Source organism: Syngnathus scovelli, chromosome 6 (assembly GCF_024217435.2).
Source record: "Syngnathus scovelli strain Florida chromosome 6, RoL_Ssco_1.2, whole genome shotgun sequence".
Classification (NCBI taxonomy): Eukaryota; Metazoa; Chordata; class Actinopteri; order Syngnathiformes; family Syngnathidae; genus Syngnathus; species Syngnathus scovelli.
In genome coordinates this window covers 17,225,472-17,245,934 of record NC_090852.1, presented here as the reverse complement: position 1 = coordinate 17,245,934, position 20,463 = coordinate 17,225,472, and the positions used below count along the sequence as shown (strand labels likewise).

At 44.9% G+C, this 20,463-nt stretch overlaps 1 protein-coding gene across 1 annotated transcript; it reads left to right on the top strand.

Moving 5' to 3' along the window:
* Positions 1-57: 57 nt before the first annotated feature.
* On the top strand, positions 58-20,052 carry otogl (otogelin-like). The gene is made up of 58 exons (XM_068651109.1): positions 58-438; positions 670-712; positions 1,441-1,519; positions 1,776-1,854; positions 1,933-2,025; positions 2,765-2,919; positions 3,036-3,157; positions 3,241-3,446; positions 3,780-3,904; positions 3,977-4,083; positions 4,170-4,276; positions 4,395-4,520; positions 4,730-4,838; positions 4,914-4,960; positions 5,029-5,174; positions 5,387-5,513; positions 5,595-5,772; positions 5,853-5,977; positions 6,072-6,281; positions 6,441-6,609; positions 6,942-7,016; positions 7,236-7,279; positions 7,475-7,640; positions 8,057-8,164; positions 8,399-8,537; positions 8,916-9,050; positions 9,133-9,279; positions 9,614-9,733; positions 9,806-9,922; positions 10,639-10,795; positions 10,866-10,892; positions 10,966-11,145; positions 11,238-11,516; positions 12,084-12,201; positions 12,269-12,348; positions 12,475-12,995; positions 13,254-13,431; positions 13,519-13,661; positions 13,998-14,021; positions 14,111-14,203; positions 14,323-14,512; positions 14,594-14,811; positions 14,884-15,025; positions 15,144-15,329; positions 15,550-15,762; positions 15,852-15,956; positions 16,026-16,133; positions 16,299-16,400; positions 16,466-16,570; positions 16,648-16,688; positions 16,783-16,849; positions 16,964-17,139; positions 17,226-17,330; positions 17,406-17,525; positions 17,809-17,854; positions 18,410-18,481; positions 19,066-19,145; positions 19,210-20,052. The coding sequence occupies exons 1-58, from the start codon at positions 357-359 to the stop codon at positions 19,408-19,410; spliced, it is 7,563 nt and encodes a 2,520-aa protein (XP_068507210.1). The 5' UTR covers positions 58-356; the 3' UTR covers positions 19,411-20,052.
* The last annotated feature ends 411 nt before the right edge of the window (positions 20,053-20,463 follow it).

The following is a 20,463-nucleotide window of genomic DNA, read 5'->3' as shown; positions in this document are numbered from 1 at the left end:
TGACGTCTTAAATGAAGGAGAAAATTAATTAATTCACCTTTAATATGAAATTGAGTTCTGTGATGGCGGCCGGCGGTGTTGTCTTTTCATTGTCCCGCCACTTTCGTCTTGGGCGGGAATAGACACCAAATATGCCCGTTTGTGATATCAATATGGAGGAACCGGAAAACTTTCGCTAATTTGGACTCGCGGTCACCACCTGTTGAGCGGGATACGTGTCGTCTCACCCGGTCGGTAGCTACCTCGTCTTATCCTCCTACTTGGAACCGTTTTGCGTTCTTCTTTTTTTAAGGAGGGGCACCGAGCTCCCGGTCCAAATATCCTCCCGAGACCGGGAACATGCACCTGATTCTGAGATGAGCCTCAAGCGGACAGTGAGGCGGATTACTGTCATGTTGTTGTCTTTCTCCCACCTCCTCCTTCTTCTTCTTGTTGAGGGTAAGTTCGACAAGTTTTCATGATACATTTTCAAAACTATAAAACTACTTGAACTAGTTTAGAAACGATGTGTAATAAAATAATTTAAGCACCAGCGAGTCACCGTCGAACTTGCCGTTTTTTGTTCGGTTGTATATTTATGAGTGAAAGGTAAGTACAATTTTAAAATGCTTCTTTAGTTGTTTATAAGTTTATAAAGTTTATTTTCTTGTCATTGTCTGGTTTGCTTAGGTGCTCAGAATCGACCTTCAGGTTCAGAAGCAAGGCTACAAAGGTATTTATATAAATTTATTTTCATTAAAATTTGATTTTTTTTTTCCATTTCTTTTTTAATTTTCAATACTTTTTAACTACTACACTGAGCACTAGTGGTTAGCACAATTGCCTCACAGTAAAGAGGTTCTGGGTTTCTTTTTTTAATTATTTTTGTTTTTATTTAACATTTTACCAGATAAGCCAATTGAGAACACTTTCTCATTTACAATGGCTAATTCTTTCGTTTGTATGTTCTCCCAAAATAAAACTTAGAGATGCCCGAAATATTACAGCTGCATTTGTTTTTAAACCAACACATTCAAATAAACATGATTGAAAGAGAGCACAAAAATATTTTGAGTAAAAAAGTAAAAATTGCACCACAAAATGAGTTAAAATTGTGTTTAAATATGATTCAACTAAAATGCAGAAGCAGATAGAAAGGTCTTCGTTTAAGATCCAAGAATTAGAAGAGTTTGTTCATGATATGTGGTATGTAAAAAAATTAATACACGTGTTCAGTTCTTACTTATTGGAACAGAAAAATTAATAAGTAAAATTATTGATGAAGATATTGGCATTCAAGGATGTTTTTCAGCAGTTTTCAGTTTCGAATCCGGTGATGATTACACTTGCACTCTTTGCAGCCTGTTTGACAGACAGTATGTCATAAGGTGGTGTGTAAAGTGCGCTTAAACCTTCCCACTCTTTCCCGCTAGTGTGTGTTTGTGTATTTTATGTGTGCAGACGGGCTAATGCACTTCGAAGGAAACGGGATCTCCTCTGGGATGACGTTGGTACACTACACCAAAGAGAACCAGAGCAGGTCAGGGTGCCCATAAAAAAAAAATGGCACACAAGGCTGTCTTTGTAACATCAAGCACATTTATACTTTCTCAATGAAACAATTTCTATTTCAAACAATAAAAAACATTATTTGAGGCAGTGAATCGATGGGGATGCTGCATTTTTATTGAACACCCATCATGCCGTTATATTTTACTGGTGATCAAAATGGTGGTCGTGGGAGGGCCAAGTATTTTTGAGGTGTAAAAACTTTGATTATCTCTGATTTAAACCAGACGTACAGACCGCTCCATGCTGACGAGACTCTGTCACGCAGTGTTTTGCAGAACTATACAGCCAGAGACTCCTCGTCAGGTAGGCACCAATTTGAAAATGATGATGTCACAGGAAGGAACATAGTCATGTTTTTTTTTTTTCTTTCTCCATCCTCAGAATATTGCAGCTGTCTCAATGGCGGCTGGTGTCAGGACGATGGCGTGTGTGATTGTACCCAGTTCCAGGCACTGGGAGACCGCTGTCAAATTGGTGAGTAAAGTGTTAACACAAATGTGACATTCCCAATAAAATATTTATTCAGTGGTGGAATCTTAACTCCACAGAGGGTGAATAAAGCCAACTGGACTGCTCTTGTTTGTCGTAGATGTTTCATCGTTAATCCAAATTCGAAAGAAATGGTTTGCATATCTTATTCTACACACGTGCTACTCCCTGGTTATTTAGCGAGTATTCATGAAATATGTATGCGCCACAACATAATTAATTTCCGCAGATCTCTTGCTTTCTATCCTACACGCACAGACCGAGAATTGTCATAAAGACGTTTTTAATCTGATCCGCATGTTGGGAGGAGATATGGGACCAATCTGAAGCGTGCAGATATTTTTTTTTTTACAATAACAAAGTGCTTTTTTCCGCCAAAGCCCAATTCTCTATAGCCGATTATTTTGTTAGATAAGGCTAATAGCTCAAGTAGCTGAGTTTGTGTAGATGGGGTAATCGTATATTTAATCAACTCATTTCCAGATAAAAAGTATCAGATGTAAAAGTGTGGCCTTTGCTAAGAAGATAAGATGATTCATGGTTCCGGACCCCCCCTAAATGTCAGCATTGTAAACTGTGGGGATTCAGTAAAGAGCTTTTAAGGTGGGCGAGATGTGGAAAAATAACCCTCCTTAAATAAACGATGGCTGAAGATAAAAGTGAAAATGGTTTTCACATTTTATTAATTGAATTTATGTCTTAAAATCTAAAACTGATCCATCAGTACCAAACCAGGGTCAAGACAGAGACGGAATCTGCAGGTCCTGGGGTCAGCACCACTATGAGACCTTTGATGGGATCTACTTTTACTTTCCTGGGACATGTTCCTACATCCTGGCACAGGACTGCCACTCTGCAACGCCGCAGTATACTGTGTGGGTAAGAGAAAGCTCATAGAACATCGTTTTAAAAAATAAAAACACAATATGGCTGAAGATTTTGGCTCCATTCTGGCTTCTTCATGAATTTTGTCGTTCTCTGGTGTGTGTCTTCAGGTGCACAACAGCCGAGTGTGTGAAGACAGTGTGTATTCATGTCCAAGAGCTCTTAGCCTGCTTTTCCCAAATGAAGAAGAGATCCACATATCCGGATACTATGTCCACCAGGGAGGACTCAGGTATGTGATGTGCAGAGATGATCATGTGCTTATTTCGTAGAGGATTTTCAAAACTGAGGATTCTCGTCTTTGTGTATTTGCAGACTCAGTTTGCCTCACACTATCGGTGGCGTTTTTATTGAGCGGCTGGCTGATTACATCCTGGTGAAAAGTGTTTTTGGGTTCTCACTGGCCTGGGATGGAGGCTCGGGGGTCTACCTGAAGATGAGTGAGGAGCATCAGGGATCCCCCTGTGGTTTGTGTGGGAATTTCAACCACATTGCGGGTGATGACCTCACCACCGCCCGCGGTAAGATCTGCTATCTCAATCTCTTTTATTTACTTATTTTGTCAAACGTTTGGTTGGAAGCAACCATTATGTGAGAATCCCAGAGCTTGTTTTGACTTTTTTTATTTTTGCTTCCGCCATCCAACATGGGTGGAGCTTCGTGACGGTGCTGTAATGTCGAAAGTCGGCCATTTTGATTCAAAGCTACCATTTTGGGATTATTCCAAGCCAGCGAAATTTCCAGAAATCAGGCTCAATTAGTATCAAATTTGATGACGATTAAAAGTATCCGCCATGTGCCTTTTCATCACCGCTCATCCATGAGCACCGTATGTCACACTTGCGTAATTTCAGGCATACGGACCGATGAGCCCGCAGTGTTTGCTAACAGCTGGGCAGTCGACCTGCCTCACGAACGAGCCTGTCCCTCAGTGGACGTCGACTTCAGTGGCCCGTGTGACTCTGAATCCGACATAGACGTAAGAACCGCATTGACTTCCAGAAGGTTTTTGTGGCTTTTGACTTGATGGCCATGCCATTCATGTCTCCAGGATGCCATCGAGAAATGCAGCGCTCTCCTTTTCTTCCCGTTTCTGTCCTGTCACGAGAATATCGATCCCAATCCATTTGTGGCCAGCTGTGTGTCTGACCTCTGCGTGTAAGTCACTCCACTGGTTTTTTTCGATGTTTACTGCCATCGCTCGGCTACAGTCCCACGTCACTTGAAGTGTATTTCTATCGTAGAGCTGATGATGAGGAGACATTTTGCAGGGCCTTGGTGGAGTACACCCGGGCCTGCTCTCATGTGGGATACCCAGTGAGGGAGTGGAGAGATAGCTTTCCCTCTTGCAGTAAGTACAACTTCCCAACTTCCTAACTCACCTCAGAGTCATCCATCAGTGAGTAAAGATGCTCCTCAGTATTTCAGACTAATTTTGTCTTTATGTGTGCGTAAATCTTAATCTGTAGATGATGGCTGCGAAGAGAGCTTCGTGTATCGAGACTGTATCAGTTGCTGTCCTCCCACCTGCACCTTTGAAAAAGAGTGCCTCGGAACCAACCTGCATTGCCTGGACGGCTGCTATTGTCCTGATGGTAGTGAAGACAAGGAACTTAGTAATTTGTGTTAACTGCTAGTTTCTGAAGTGCCTCCCCAGCCGTCAAGTGCGAAGTTGCACAACTAAGTAAATCTTCCTATTTCACAAACTGTGTCTGTGAGCAAGCCGTGTTTACCCAGGGGGGAGGAGGAAAAAAAATCAATCAACTCTTTTGCTTGCCACTAATTCCAAATTGTGTTCCGTCAGGGCTCATTCTTCAAAATGGAACATGCATTGCTGCTTCTCAGTGCCCGTGCGTTTACCACGGATCGTCGTACGTGCACGGACACGTGCTTAGACAAGGCTGCAATGTATGGTGAGCGTTGACATGTGTTCTATTAAGATACATTTCTCCAACGTGCTGTTCAACGACTAATACTTTTTTTTTTAGTATTTGCATGGGAGGCATATGGAACTGCACCGAAAACAATTGCACCGGTGAGATTTTCGGACCTTTTGTTGAGAAATCAACAAACCGGTGACATCATTATTTTATCCATCCTCAGCCGAGTGTTCGGTGACGGGCGACGTGTTTGTGACCACTTTCGACGGGAGGATGTTTCTCCAACCGGGCGCGTGCCAGTACGTCCTGGCAAAGAGCCGCGGGAGCAGCAAATTTACCGTCACGCTGCAGTACACCACCTGCACTGAGGTGCTCAAGAGATGATGTCTACACCATATGAGGAGCCATTGGGGGACATAAATCAGGATTCGCTCTCACATACACCTTTTTATGACCGACTCACACAGTAATGAACCTGTCTGACTTTCATACAGAGTAATCCTGAATTATGTTCCCGATGACCCCTGATACGGTACGTCCACATATACATGATTCTTGAACCTCGCTTTTTATGTGAACAGAAGCAGGTGTGTATTCAGTCGGTGACGCTGGTGCTGGAGGAGGACGTCGGTCGTCAGATCACTCTGACCAGAGAAGGAGGAGTGATGATTGGCGTCAACTCGGCACCCGTCTTGCCTTATATCGATGGTGGTCCTTTCACTCACGTTGAACTATATAACAGAAGAGTTTTAAATCAAGTTAACACTTTCCCTTCATTTGTTTGTGTAGATGCAATAGATGTGCGCAAGCTGACCTCGGTGTTCACCCAACTGAAGGCACGGGTGGGGTTGAGGCTGCATTACGATGGCCGAGGTGGGCGAGTCCATCTGCAGCTGGACAGCCGCTGGCGTGGATCGACGCTCGGACTCTGCGGGACCTTGAATGGAAATCTTCGAGATGACTTCCTGTCAGTCTGCACTTCATAGTATACCAACGAAGGCTGTTTTTATTTCATTTTGTATATCCCCCCCCCCCAACTGTGATTAGGTCTCCCGCTGGTATGATTGAGGGTACGCCACAGCTTCATGCAAACGCTTGGAAGGTGTCTTCAGCTTGCGTTGCGCCGGTTAACCTGCCCATTGTTGACCCGTGCGAGGTGAACCTACAGAATGGTAATTTGATGGAAACTCGGCAGACATTGTCTTCATCTTTTAATACATTAGTTGCACTTTTTTAAACATATACATTGCACGCGTATCTTTTCAGTATTTTATGCTTCCCAATGTGAGGTGCTCCTGGGGAGTGTGTTCACCCCGTGTCACAGCTACATCGGTCCAAACATCTACCGGCAGCAATGTCGCTACCAGGCCTGCCGCTGCGGGAGCACTTGTCTGTGCACGGCTCTGGCTCACTACGCCCTGCTCTGCTCCAAGCACGGCGTTGACGTTAATTTCCGAGCGCAGGTCTCTGAATGCGGTGAGTCGCGCGAGCCGCTGGAGTGAGTTTAATCACTGTGGAGATTCGATAACAAAATCTCTGCATAATTATAATATTAAATTAGAGCTTATGGGATCTTTTGTTTGTTCGCAAAAAGTAGGTCATGTCCCCCCTCCCCTCTTGGTTGTGTACATTTAGGAGTGGTTTGTCTCGGAGGCATGCTGTACCACTCTTGTGTGTCGTCCTGCGGGCGGTCCTGTCGAGCTGTGTCCAGCGTGGAGATGTGTAACCCCGACGACTGCGCTGAGGGGTGTGGCTGTCCTGACGGCAGTTACTATGACGACGTGCGCCAGCGATGCGTGCGCCTGTAAGACTTCTCCAGTCCCCAGTGGAAATAGGATGTGAACACACGCCTGTTTAAATCACGTTTAGTTTTTTAATGTACTACTATGACAAAGCATTTAAAACATCCAATATTTTGTGCAGCTTAATAGCTGGAGCCTTTTTCCAGCTGACCAGAGTTGAAGAATTTTGCAGAATGTATTTTCATATAAAACGTTTGCACTCATAAGCTTGCGAGTTACGGTGATTTATAACCTGGAATTTAACTGAATGTAAAAACTAAGAAAAAAAACATCAGTAACAAGGATGTGTTCATATCAGGAATGGTCATGAGCTTGTCATTTCTGTTTCTGGCAGGGCCCAGTGCCACTGCTACACCATGGCTGGTGTTTCACAACCAGGCGAGGTCGTCTTCAGCGCCACTGGACCCTGGTGAGTCACAACTTTCTTGCTTGAAAAAAGGAGGAAAGCATTTTGGCTGCTCGCCCACTTGAATACCCGCGCCACATTAGAAAAATAAATACAGTGAGCCCTATGAGAATGAGTCTTGACAAATATATCGCAAAGATTCACTAATATTTTTTTAGGATTGCTTCCATTAATTGTGTAACTATTAATGGGCTAAACTCTCCTTTCTGTATTTTCTACCAGCTTGTGCAGGAATGGGAAGCTGGAGTGTGTGCCAGAGGAAAAAGGTAACCCTGCTCCATTAGCGCTCCCCCTTCCTTCAGTTCTTGTTTCTTCTAACAACAAAGTGCTGTTTCAGGCCGAGTCTCCCTTGCTGAAATCAAGCTTATGTTCGTAGACCTGTCGCTTTTTTCCCAGGATGACCAAGTGTAGTTGGTGAGAAGGAGAGAGGCATTGATTTACCCACGTCTCTGTGTGTGTAGAGCCAGACAGCCCAGAGATCGGGCAGTGCCCCACGGGTAAAGTCTACCACAGTTGCGCCGAACAGAGAGGCGGCGCGGCCTGCGCGCCGACGTGCCGCAACCTAATGTTGAATGTCACCTGCCCGCCCAACACGCCTTGCATCCCCGGCTGCATCTGCCCTCCTGGGTAATTATCCATTAACGTCAGAAAGGTCCTTACAAGTACGTCGAAATCATAACAATTTAAAAAAAAAAAAAAACATTAGCACGATTTCAGCTCTTTTGGCAAATCGCTGACAAAATGATCTCATTAAAGAGATTAATTTTCAAATGTATGCAAGTGGATGTGAGCACAAAAGGACGAAAAACCCGAGGCCGTCTGTGAGATGGAGACGTAATTAGTGTGTAGTCATCTACAATGATTAAAGCCACGGTGTGCTTAATCAAGAGAGCATCCTGCGTAGGCTTTCATCTTCAAGATCTTCACACTAATATTAGTACCGTGTTGCACGTATCTGTCTTTCTTCCTCACAGAATCCATCCCGGGTCTCTACAATCCGGTTCTGAAAATATATTTGTATGCTTGCTATATTCTATTTACAGGCTAGTGCTGCACCGTGGGGAGTGTTACTATCCCGAGAACTGCCCTTGTGTCTGGCTTGGCCTGGAGTACCTCCCTGGAGAAACTGTGGAAACGTCCTGTTATAAATGGTATGTCAAAGGCCCTCCCGGATTGGCTTTTTATTATTCTCCTGATGAATGAACGGGGCACTGCAGAATGTCAGAAAAGTCGTCCATTTTTGTAATCTCTATATCCTGGTGCAAATGTATACTTAATTTTGTGTTGACGCTGCCATTAGGGCAAATTCCTACTAAGGAAGTGTATGAGGTAGATGGATGACACTATTTTATGATATTTTTTTTTTTTTGTGTGATTCTCCTCAGCGTGTGTCACCGTGGGTATTTTAACTGTAGTTATTCACCGTGTCCAGCTGTGTGCACCGTCCACAGCGATAGACATTACCACACCTTCGACGGCCTGGAGTACGACTACCACTCGGACTGTCAGGTCTACCTGCTCAAAGTAAGGTGATTTTACTCTGATAGAGCAGCAAAGTCTGTTTTTTTTTTCTTTTTAATCAGAGTAGGTAAAGGCGTGTGTATGAGTGTACTCCTTTGTTTTGTACCTTGGTAATGCTAGGCAAGAATTTAGCACGACAAAGAAACCAGTGTTCTGCCCGAACCTCAGGGCTCATGTGCTCCCAGGGATATAGAATTAGAATGACTGGAACAGGCGTGCCGATTGAGACCTGACAGATCTGCAGACCACCGTGCGGTTCTGAACAGAGTGGAAGTTTAATTACGCTGCAGTATTTCCTGAGTGTGTAGAATCCAAATGTCAATGTTAGGTGATTTCTCAAAGGGGGATTTTGTTAATGAATGACCTTCATCCTTTGCGCAGAGTTCAGGAGAAACTGAAGTATCCATTGTTGCCCAAAATAAGGACTGCTATGAGAGTGGCATTGTGTGCATGAAAACACTGGTCATACATGTGGGACTTACCAAGATCTACTTCACGGACAACTCTGGCAATCCTGTACACGCTCACACAAACTCATAAAAAGAAAAAAATTCAAATCTATGCAAAGAAGACATGTGATTGTCACTTTCCCACGCAGAGCCCATCCACTGTGGTGGGTCGAGAATCGGTGTTCAATCTGTGGAAAGCCGGCTTCTACACCGTGGTCCACTTCCCCGATCAGGACTTGACCATCCTCTGGGACCGTAAGACAACGGTGCACATCAGAGCCGGGCCTCGGTGGAAGGTTTGCAGCTGTCAATCATTTTAAATTAGGACAGATTTCATAGTCCCTCCGACTGCTCCTGCATCCCATCGTTGGGAGCTGGGGAAGGCATTTTATTGGCAGGCAGTCAGTGGGGCTATCAAGCCTTTTCCTCCACAGCGTGATCCAGCCTCGCTACATTTAGGGCAGACAAACTCCAGTAAATTAGCCTCACTCTTACATAACAGACACACTTGCCCAGACAAATAGACGGCTACCAAAACATGGTTAACTTCGTTTGACAGCCAACTTTATGTCGGTTAAAAATGACATTTTCCATTCTGTATCCCCTTTAAAGCTAATTTTTTTCCTCCAGGGCCTTCTCAGCGGACTTTGTGGAAATTTCGACGGCGTGACTGTTAACGACATGACCACGTCCAGCCACATGGAGGTTAACAACGCGCAGAGCTTTGGCGATAGCTGGGCGCTGGGGCAGGTACGAACTCTCACGTTTGTATCACGCACGCTATCTTGCTTTCCATCATTCTTGCTCCTTGTGTGTGTGTAGTGCCAAAGTGACTACGTTGTGGAGCGACCGTGCGAAGCTGACTTGGGGAGACAGCCGTACGCCAAGAGGGAATGCGCGCTCCTCTACAGCGAGGTTTTTGCATCATGTCATAATGTGGTGAGTAGGGATGCAGTAAATTAGTATTTTGTCTAAAATAATCTCACACGCACAAATTGAAGTTAATTTACGGTTTTTACATGTGTGGCCAGTAGATGGAGTCCTATATTTACGCACATGAGACCACAGCTCCACAACAAAGCACAAAGCCCAGAAGGGTTGATGTATTACAGTGCTTAGTAGAGATGAGCACATGTAATTGAAGAATGCCCAGATGCTGATTAGAAGATGATTGATCATGTCGTGCACATCATATGATGCTTGTGTGAGCCTGACATACTTACTTAAAGACAAATGAAGTTAATAACAAATACAAAAAAAATCATATTTACCAAAACAAAGAATTAGAAAGTGTTTTTTTCATATTTTCACAGTTGACTTGAGCTGTCCTTTGAACTAAGGCAATTTTTCGTCATATTGGTTACCCGATCCCTTCTGTGCCGACCCACAATTCTATGTACTGATATCTCGTCGCTGATCTGAATTATTGACAACTCCTCTAAACAAGGCCTCCCTTCATTTACCCCAATGGAGACATAGGGATGCATGAGTCAATCAATCATTTAAAACAAACAATCAGATTTTATCTACAAAATGTTTCATACATTAAAAATGCATCGCGACATGATTTACAGAGAAAAAGTAAACAGAAACTTAATTACTTCCCACTAGTGAGACTGGGTGATCTTCATGAACATGACTTGTCTCCCCTGTAGGTGGATGTGTCCTGGTTCTACAAAAATTGCCTGACTGACACTTGCAACTGCGACCGGGGGGGCGACTGCGAGTGTCTGTGCACATCCATCGCCGCCTATGCCCACAAATGTTGCCAGCACGGCATCGCCATACACTGGAGGTCGCCCTCCGTGTGTCGTGAGTTTACAAACACACACTCGTACAAATCACATGATGATCGTCAACCCGAAATTTTTCTTCATTTCAGCCCAGGATTGTGAATACTACAACCAAGGTAAATTCGTATAAATAAATGTAATCGCGGCTCTTTCTTCCTTTGGGATACACTCCTGTTATGTGCTTCTTAGCTCTTGGCGACGGCCCGTATTCCTTGGTGAGCGCTGTCCACAATAACACAATGATTGGAGTGAATCGCACCAGTGGATCTGTGTTTCCTTTGGTGAGAGACACATCAGGCCATTCGCCCGCCCCGGGCCTCCTCTTCAACTTTATGGTCACAGCAGGCCTGCACAGGAACAGGACGTCACGTAAGCAGGTTCTACTATAGTCTAAAGTGGAACATGGGAAGAAACGACGGGGAATGTTAAAAGCCGAAACACTCGCATGTTTATCTCCCCAGGCGTCCCTGTGGTGTCACTGGAGTCAGCGGAGAGACCCAATTTCTTCATTGTGGTGTCGGGGAAACGATGTGTCCAGCTGGAGCGCTGGAGTCGAGGGGAAGATTTCAGACGGCGGGCGACATTCATCCAGCATCAGGGGCTGTTTCTGCCCGGTCACACCTCGTTTGAACTCGCCAACCAACCGGGGATCTTTCTGACCCTGACACGCACCGCCGCGCGAGCTCTGAGATATGACACCTCTGGCGCTTTCAAAGCCAGCAGCAGCTTCATACTTGAAGGTGTATGGACACTCTTTGCTAGTCCTCAATGTCAGGGGTTACGAAACTTTTTTCGGTCCAGGTAACCTTTTCGGGAGAGAGAGTTTTCCAAAGACCTATTTTATTAGAACGACTCAAAACATTACGACATTATTTCGAAAAAAATATTTATGAGCTCTTTAGTAGAAAGAAACTGAACCAAACTCAATATAATTCAAATCAACATTTCTTTTGACAGGATTGTTATGAAAACCAATAACCAGAGCTCGCCTTAAAAACCCCATCGAGTTCTTAAGACGAGTTTATTTATGTTACCTACATCAATAGAATGATTTCTTCCTCTTAAGATATCATTTATATAATAATTTGTGTCAAGTCACTATGATATGAGAACTTTAAATTGGCCCAAAGCAAAGATAGGAACAAATAATTGGTTCAGTCCCCTTGCACTTTTTTGTAAAATGCCACAACATATAATTTATTGATGGATGTACCCCCAAGTTATCGTCGTGGACTCCATTTTGAGAATGGCTGCTCTGCATTTATATATACATCAAGACTAACCAATTTGCTGCTCTCTTCATGCAGAGACTCATTTTGTCATCCCCTACCGGATGATGTGTGAGTGGCGCTATCTCGCCTGCGCCAGCCCTTGCGTGCGTACTTGCACTGACCCAGATGCTACACGCTGCAACTTTCTGCCTCTGTAAGAGCACCGCCTCTCATGACGCATGCTCCTCTGTATTTTAACGGGATTTTCATCATCATCACAGGGTGGAGGGCTGTTTCCCACGATGTCCCAAGAACATGGTCCTCGATGAAGTCACCAGTAGATGTGTCTACCTGGAGGATTGTGAGTAATGCTCAATGGAACATCTAAAGTTGAACAATCCGTTTTGGGGCGCTGGGTAATTTTGAATTTGATCATTTCAGTGAGATTTGACAACTCTTCAAAACTATTTGTGATATCACTTGTCAGGCGTGACTCTTCCCCCGACTCCCACCCACTTTGCGTTTGTGACACGGCCCGACGTAACCACAACATCTCCACCAGCAACACTTTCAACAACGAGGCGCACGACAACCACAACGAGCACCACTCGAGTCCTCACAACATCTTCAACCACCATGAGGCCATCCATCGGCTCCACTACTTTCACTCCATCTCCGCCAGAGATCCCCAGCACTCCAACCCCTCTCACACCAACTCAAACCCCCTCAACTGCTCCCACATCGCCCCTCATTTCATCTCCTCCAGTTACTCCCACCGCTACCGTTACGGCGCCATCAACCTCGGTGACGCCACCTTCTGTCATCTCCCCTGGAACTAGTGCCATTACCACATCTCCTCCTCCTCAAACTCAGCCCACCGAGGCAACCTCCATGCCAAGTGGCACCGAACCAGTGACTGCGGAAGTATCGACAAGTCAAGACACCTTCCAGACGGAAGAGGAGGCGTCGACCACCTCTCCATTCTTAATGCCCACAACGCCCTGTACTGTAAGTGTTACGACATCTCCTTAGAATCAAAATGGAGCTCTCCTGTCCTGTCCTGTTGTTTCCCTTCTCACTTTCCTGGCTCCCTACCCTCTCCTATCCCGTCGTCTTGTCCTATTTGCTAATTCTCACCTACCCTCTTCACAGGAACTGCCTGACTGACGAACCCTCTTCATTTGAATCTCTAAAAAAAAAAAAAAATCTCTGTTCTTTCCTCTCCTATTTTAATTGTCCATACACCTATGCCGCATTTTCCTTCAGCCTCCATACGTCCACCGTATCAACGAGTGCGCAGAGCTGATTTGTTTCAACGGGCAGCTGCTGCTTTACAACGCATCCCTGCATTGCCGCTCCAACAGCACCCGACCTCGATGCAGCCTGCTAGGCCTGCCTGTCCTCATCAACACGGACCCCTGCTGCCCACAGTGGCGTTGCCCTTGTAAGCCACGCCGTCGCTCATTGATATACCGTACACCGATGGTGCAGATTTAACAAGACGGATGATCAAGAGCGGCTGTTTTGCCAGGTCGTTGCTCTGTGATGTCTGACCTGCGAGTGATCACCTTCGATGGCAATAACGTGGCCTTGTATGATAACGGCTCCTACATCCTGGTTAAGCTGCCGGGAGAAACCATTATTGGCACGGTAGAGAAATGTCCGACCAGCCAGGTAATACGTAACATAAATTCAATAATTGCTCGCAATGAACTTTCCACATCATGTCATAGTCTCATAAAAACATTTCTAATTTTAAAGGTGACATATTACTTTTTTTTTTTTTTTACAATTTTAAACACTTACAGGCGGGGGTGATGACATTTGCAAAACTTTGTATAGTCAGATATAGAAATCTACAGTCCTTGAATAACTACAATTTTTTTTCAGCATGAACTCTATTTAATTGGGGTTGTCTAAGTAGTCCTATATTCATATTTCAAATTCTCATATTTTTTGCGGCATTCCGGATTATTATTCTTATTAGGTTGTTTTTTGTTTTGCTTCCAGAGCGTCAACTCAATCAGAAGACCTGTGAGTAGTACATGCACAGCTTTGTTCCATTACGATCGCTTTGTTTATTTGTTTTCTAAAATATGCTTTCATTTTCTTTCCCCCCGCAGAGTCCAACAGGTGGAACATCCGGTCTGTGTTTGAAGAAATTAAACATCACGACCTCTACTAACCGTATTATTCTCAATCGACTGGATCGAAAGGTAACCCTCTGATTTTTAAAATTCACTTTATTCCATTTGAAGATTCCCAATTTGCAATTTGTCATGGAAAATATAAAGTATTGCATTTTATGAAGATGTTCCTTTATGTGCATGTTTAGGTGACAGTGAACTACAGGCCCACCAGGCTGCCATTTTCACTCCACTCTCTTCACGTGGAAGACACTGGCACTATGTATCTTATCAAAACACCTAACCACGTCAGCATTCAGTGGTATCACAGCACAGGGATCATAGTGATGCAATACACCAGCCCAAACGAAGCATCTGTCCCCACTCGAGGTCTTTGCGGTGAGTGGCAGCAAAGGCCTAACGGGGGAATCAACACGAGCTGACATTTAGACATGACCCCTTGTCAACCCGTCATGGCAGGTTGCTGCGACGGCAACCCGGAGAATGACCTGAAGTTGCCCAATGGCACCGTGGTGAGAGAGGTGGGAGACATGATGCTCCTCCTGCAGGCTTGGAGGCTCCCCGTGCCGGACGAAAGCGAGCACACTCGCAGGGTCGGCGACAACTGCACCGTCGGGGACTGCTCCAGCTGTCTCTCCATGCTCCGTCAGAGAGCATTTACACCGTGCCATAACAAGGTGTCATCATCTTAATGTATAGCAGTTAAAAATGAACACATGAATTTGACATCGCTCATGTGTGTTTTGCAGGTGCCCCCGGATCAGTTCTGTGACATCATGTGGGCGGGCGACCTGCACTACAAGGACCACCAGTGTGACTTCCTGGCGGCGTACGTGGCTGTCTGCTACACACACCAAGTGTGCGTCAGCTGGAGACGACACAATTTCTGCCGTGAGAAGACACACTGGCACGTTTTTAGAAGAAGGGATGAATCATAATATTTCAATGTGGGAAATGGATTTGTAAATTGCGTTCCAAGCATGGTCAAAGATCAACATTCCTCCGGCAGCTCTGCGGTGCCCACCTGGCAAGGAGTACCGACCTTGCGTGAACACCTGCGGCAGTGTCACCTGTCTGAACAAGGACTACTACGAAGAGACAGCTTGCCCCTTTGTCCGGGAGGAGTGTGTTTGCCGTAGCGGGACGCTCTTGCATCGTGCCGATTCCCCGCACTGCGTGACTGAGGATCGTTGCGGTGAGTCGCAATGAAAGACAAAAAAAATTTTTGGTCATCTTGGGGGTACATTTTGATTTGGGAGTGGCGTAGTGCACCAGCCTGCAGTTTGTAGATGGCTTTCTGATCATGATGCTGATCATGGAGATCTCAGAACGTTTTGAGCCAGAGGCAGCCACAAAAAAAAAAACCTGGAAAAGACCACTTTGCTCCTCTGTGAATTCCCTTCTGGCTTTTATAGCATGCACTGACAACGAAGGCAGGCCCCGGGCCCCGGGCGAGGTTTGGAACGGCTCCGCTCAAGGCTGTTGCCTGTACAAGTGCATGGAGAACGGCTCCGTGCTGGCCGTGAAGCCCGACTGTGGATTTGTCCCGACGCCAATGTGCGAGAGGCAGGGAGAGTACGTGCTGGATGTGCTGGAGGAAGGCGCCTGCTGTCCCAAGAAGATCTGCGGTGAGTTCAAGTGTAAAAAAAAAAATCACAATTTGGGGTTTTATTATGACTCAAAGAAACAGTTTTCTCACCCATGCCCTTCCATCCAGATTGCAACATGACCATATGCGACAACGAAGCGCCGGCTTGTGATGACGGCGACCGACTGGTGATCGGTTACAGCGCCCTCTCCTGTTGCCCGGAATACAGATGCGGTGCGAAGAAGCATCATTGAGTTTGACATGCTTTGTCCTTAAAACTATGTTGAATTTTGTCACCCACAGAGTGTGACCCTGCGGCGTGCCCACCCGCCCTTTCCCCTGACTGTCGGGAAGATCAGTTTTTAGTGGAGATACGAGAGGAGAAACTATGCTGCTATTCTTTCCTCTGCGGTAGGCCGGATATTTATTAAAAACCTCAAAGGAGACATTTAGTACTTTTTTTTTTTTTTGCACAATTAAAAAAAATCATTATAAGACTTAATAAAACAGTGTCTCACTTTGTTTATTGCAGTGTAACTTTAGGAAAGGCTATAATGATTTGTTTTGTCTGCGCAGTGTGTAACCCATGCTTGGAATCTGCGCCAACCTGCTCACATGGAGAAATCCTGGCTGTGGATCTGAACACCACCCACAGCTGCTGTCCGCAATACCTTTGTGGTGAGCATTGCCGCCATACGGCATAAACGAAAAAAAAATATCTTTTGATTTCTTGTGTGTTGTAGTGTGTGATGTGAACAAGTGCCCCAAATTATCCATGAGCTGTGCACCGGGTCTTACTTTGGTCGAAACGACTCCTCCAGGCTATTGCTGTCCGCAGCAACGTTGTGGTACATCAACACTTGAATTTCAAGCTTGTTCTTTATTTTTGTAGCCAAACCTCACACATTCTACTTTTGCCTCCTAGAATGTCAATGTGAGGACAGTGCTCTCCAAGTGTGCCAGCTTGTAAGTAAGCCCTATTAAAACCAACTCCAAAGCTTGGTTTTGTTCACACGGAGACAGCAAAATCGCTTTAGTCACGGCTTTTATCCTCTCTCAGGGGGAGGTTCTATTCGAGGTCCCGGATCTTAGCAGCGGCGACTGTAGCTGTCCTCGACACACGTGCCGTATGTGAAACGCAAGCGCAATGTGGTGCCAGTCTATCCTGAGATCTCCGCCCACATGCTAAAAAAATTTTTGTTGTTATGATTGATTTCATGCATGTGTGTGTTTGGCTTTAGAGAAAGCGGAAGTGTGTCTTTTCCAAGGGGTGACAGTACTGGGACCCGGCCAGTCCCTTGTTCAATACTTTGAGGCCTTGTGCTACACTGTCCATTGCCTCCACCACAGAGATCCAAACACGGGCTTCTACGCCATGGAAATCACCTCGGTCAATTGCTCCCAACAATGTGAACCGGTATGTACGATAAACTGTATATTTAATGTATTTTCATATAACAGCTTCAATATTTAAGAGGGCTTAAGTCGTTTTCTTCCCAACAGAACCAAGTATACGCATCTTCCACCGACCCCCAGGTGTGCTGCGGCTCCTGTAAAAACGTCTCCTGCTCGTTCACCAATGAAAATGGAACGACAGAGATTTTTGCCGTGAGAGCAAAGAAAAAATTAACATTGCATTTTTTTTTTTTTTTAAATGTGTAATGAGTGGAATGGTGTGCGCAGGCGGGGAGCTCCTGGGTAGAGAACTGCACTCGTTACGACTGCTTGGAAACGGCGGTGGGAACCGTGGCGTTGGCCTCCAGCGTGGTTTGTCCACCGTTCAATGACACAGAGTGCATTCAGGTATGTGACTCAGGACAAAAGTATTGGGACAGCAAGTCAAGCAAAAATGTGGATTTTTATCCGTCGCACCTGAGAGATGGTTGGGAAAAGAAATGTAATGACTTCGATAATATGATTGCACAAGTGCGCACACCCTGGAACGTGTGGCTGTGTTCTTAATGAACGAATCACATTCAAACTCAGTGGGAGTCGACCCAGATTTAAAGTGCCTCAAATCAAGTTCAGATGTTCAAACATGGTCACGATTAATCAGAAGATGAAATGTAAGATTGTCTACTTGCAGAGTGGCGGTGTGGTCCAGAGCTATGTGGACGGCTGCTGCAGGACATGTGAGTCCCTGTGTTTATTCATGCTTGAGAGGGGTGAGCGCCTTGTTGCCTGACAGCAGATATGGGCTTATTGGCTGAATATTTTTATTTTTTTTGGCGTGGGGTGCGCAGGCTGTTGTAGCAATTGGCGATCAATCCTGATGCTTGGCCTGTTTTCCATTTCCCCACAACCTGCGGCTTTTGTCTGATGATCGGCACCTGGAAAAAGTGGAAGTTATAATCATCTGTGCATCAGCACTGTAATGGTACGCTTCGGGCGATTGGAAGTGGATTGTTTCTTCACCGCTTGCCTGCTTTGACCTTGCGCTTGCTCTGCGGTGAGGATGCAAGCTGGTGCAGAGATTCAGGTGTTCTAAAAGCATTCTGTGATTTGTTTTTATTATTATTTTTGCCGGGTAGGTGAGGAAGCAAAATCCCTGTGCATGTGATCTGCGCTTACCTTCGTCCTCTGTTTCTGTGCCATGTTGATTTCTTGATGTCTTCATTTTTTTTTTTGTAATTATTGTTGTGTTCTCCCGGCGCTTTCTTTCTTGGCTGTCCTGACGATGCTACCAGGTGCCGGAGCGGGTATTTTACCCCTTACCTTTAATCCCGTAACCCCCACTGGTAGTACTAACTGTGACACAGGTATGTGCTGCTTGATATAAGATAATGAAGCCCCACGCAAATTGATTGATTTCCAGTGATCGCACATTCAGTCCCCATTGTAGCCAAGAATAGTGCAAGCACCCCACCAATAAATTACCTGCTGCTGGGCAACAAAGCATCCAGCTCAATAGTCCTCACTTAGTCTCTAATAGAATGTGTGTTGTGTGTGTGTGTGTGCGTGTGTGTATATGTACTTATGTTCTTCATCATCATTTGTGCCAATGATAAATTGACCATTCAACTACCTGAGCCACGCCGCCCTGAAAATCAATCCCAATCAATTATCCCCATTCAGAGGAACTTTAATTCCACTCATACATTCCAGCCCTGCCAAAAAACGAGAATAAAATAACAGCACGTACGAAAAAGATTCAAGGACCCATGCCTGAAACTAAACAGGATGTTGGCCATTTTGTTTAGAAGCCACTTCATCGAGGTTGAAAATAAAAGGGCCTGTTCACAGATGATTGCATAATTATTTCTGTAAGGGTACATAATGTTTGATACGACCTCAGTGTAGGGTTACCAAAAAAGTCATTCATCCTTTTTTTTTCTGAGTACAGGCAAAGAGGATGGAAAGACATGCAAGCGAGTGGCTATCCGGACCACCATACGTAAAGATGACTGCAGGAGCAACACACCTGTAAGGAAACACACACACAAAATCTGTCGCCGTATCTTCATTCTCTACGCCGACCTCGTAACAGGTGACGGTCTTCTCCTGTGACGGCAAATGCCCGTCGGCCACCATCTTCAACTTCAACATCAACGCTCACGCCAAGTTCTGCAAGTGCTGCCGCGAGAACGGACTGCAATCCCGCTCGGTGGCGCTTTACTGCACGCGGAACGCCACCAGCGTGGAGTACCGCTTTCAAGAACCTCTGGACTGTACCTGTCAGTGGAACTGAATGAAAGGCTGAGATTTGTGATCTATGACGTAATACATGGAAGGTACCGTTTTTAATTTTTGTACAGCGCTTGAAGATGAAGGTGGCACAAGGTGATTTTTAAATGTTTTAAGACATACACATTTTTTTAAGACATTTTTTGGGGGTTATTTTGGGGTATAAATAATGGAAACATATTTTTGTAGAGCGTTCAGTTGGCCTGGCGTGATTTGCTTATATAACCCTCATGTCAGATGAGCACATTTGCTTATTTAATAATACGCCTCGAAAATAGTATAGACCATGTTGAAGATGATTTACTTCACGTTGGCAGATATTTGATATTCACCGATGACCCAAGCATGACGCCACTTAAAAGCAAAATATAATTTGAACTACGCAGGATCAATCGAACATAAAAGCCACATTTATTACATTTTGCTGCATATTTTTGATGACCTTAAGTCTTTTTTTGTGCAAAGAAACTGATTCAGCATATGTAAGAGGTTATTTCCTTTATAAGAGTCACTTTTCCACCCCCTAACTTCTCATTAAGCTCGCTTCTCTGCGGGGCTTCGACAGTTAAGTACACCACACACCATAAGAGCTCGTCAATGTTTGTGTGGTGTCGGAAACGATTAAAAAAAACATTCATGGTGCAAAGGTTTTGAAATGATTTCTCTCATGTTTTTATATCACAAAAATCTGGCATTTCAACAGAGGTGTGTCGACTTTTTATATCCACTGTATTTTTTTCTGATTCAGTATGAAACGTTTAAATTCAAAGTAATCATTGGCGCTGTCACGATGTCTCAACTCCAGTCCTCGAAGGCGCCGCGGGGATTGGCGCTGACGGAGAAAGCGGCGACCTCTCTGTTTGTCACCTGGGGACCCCCGCCAGGATAGGTGGACGCTTATCAAGTACCACATCCGTCAAGCACCACTTGATGATGTCATTTATCTGCCAGAAAAAAAATGTCTTTCTTTATATTTGTGTCAGATTCCGGGCTCACCTGTTAGTTACTAAGCAACCGCTGTCAGCACATGACAGATTGAGTTTCCAGACGTTTAAAG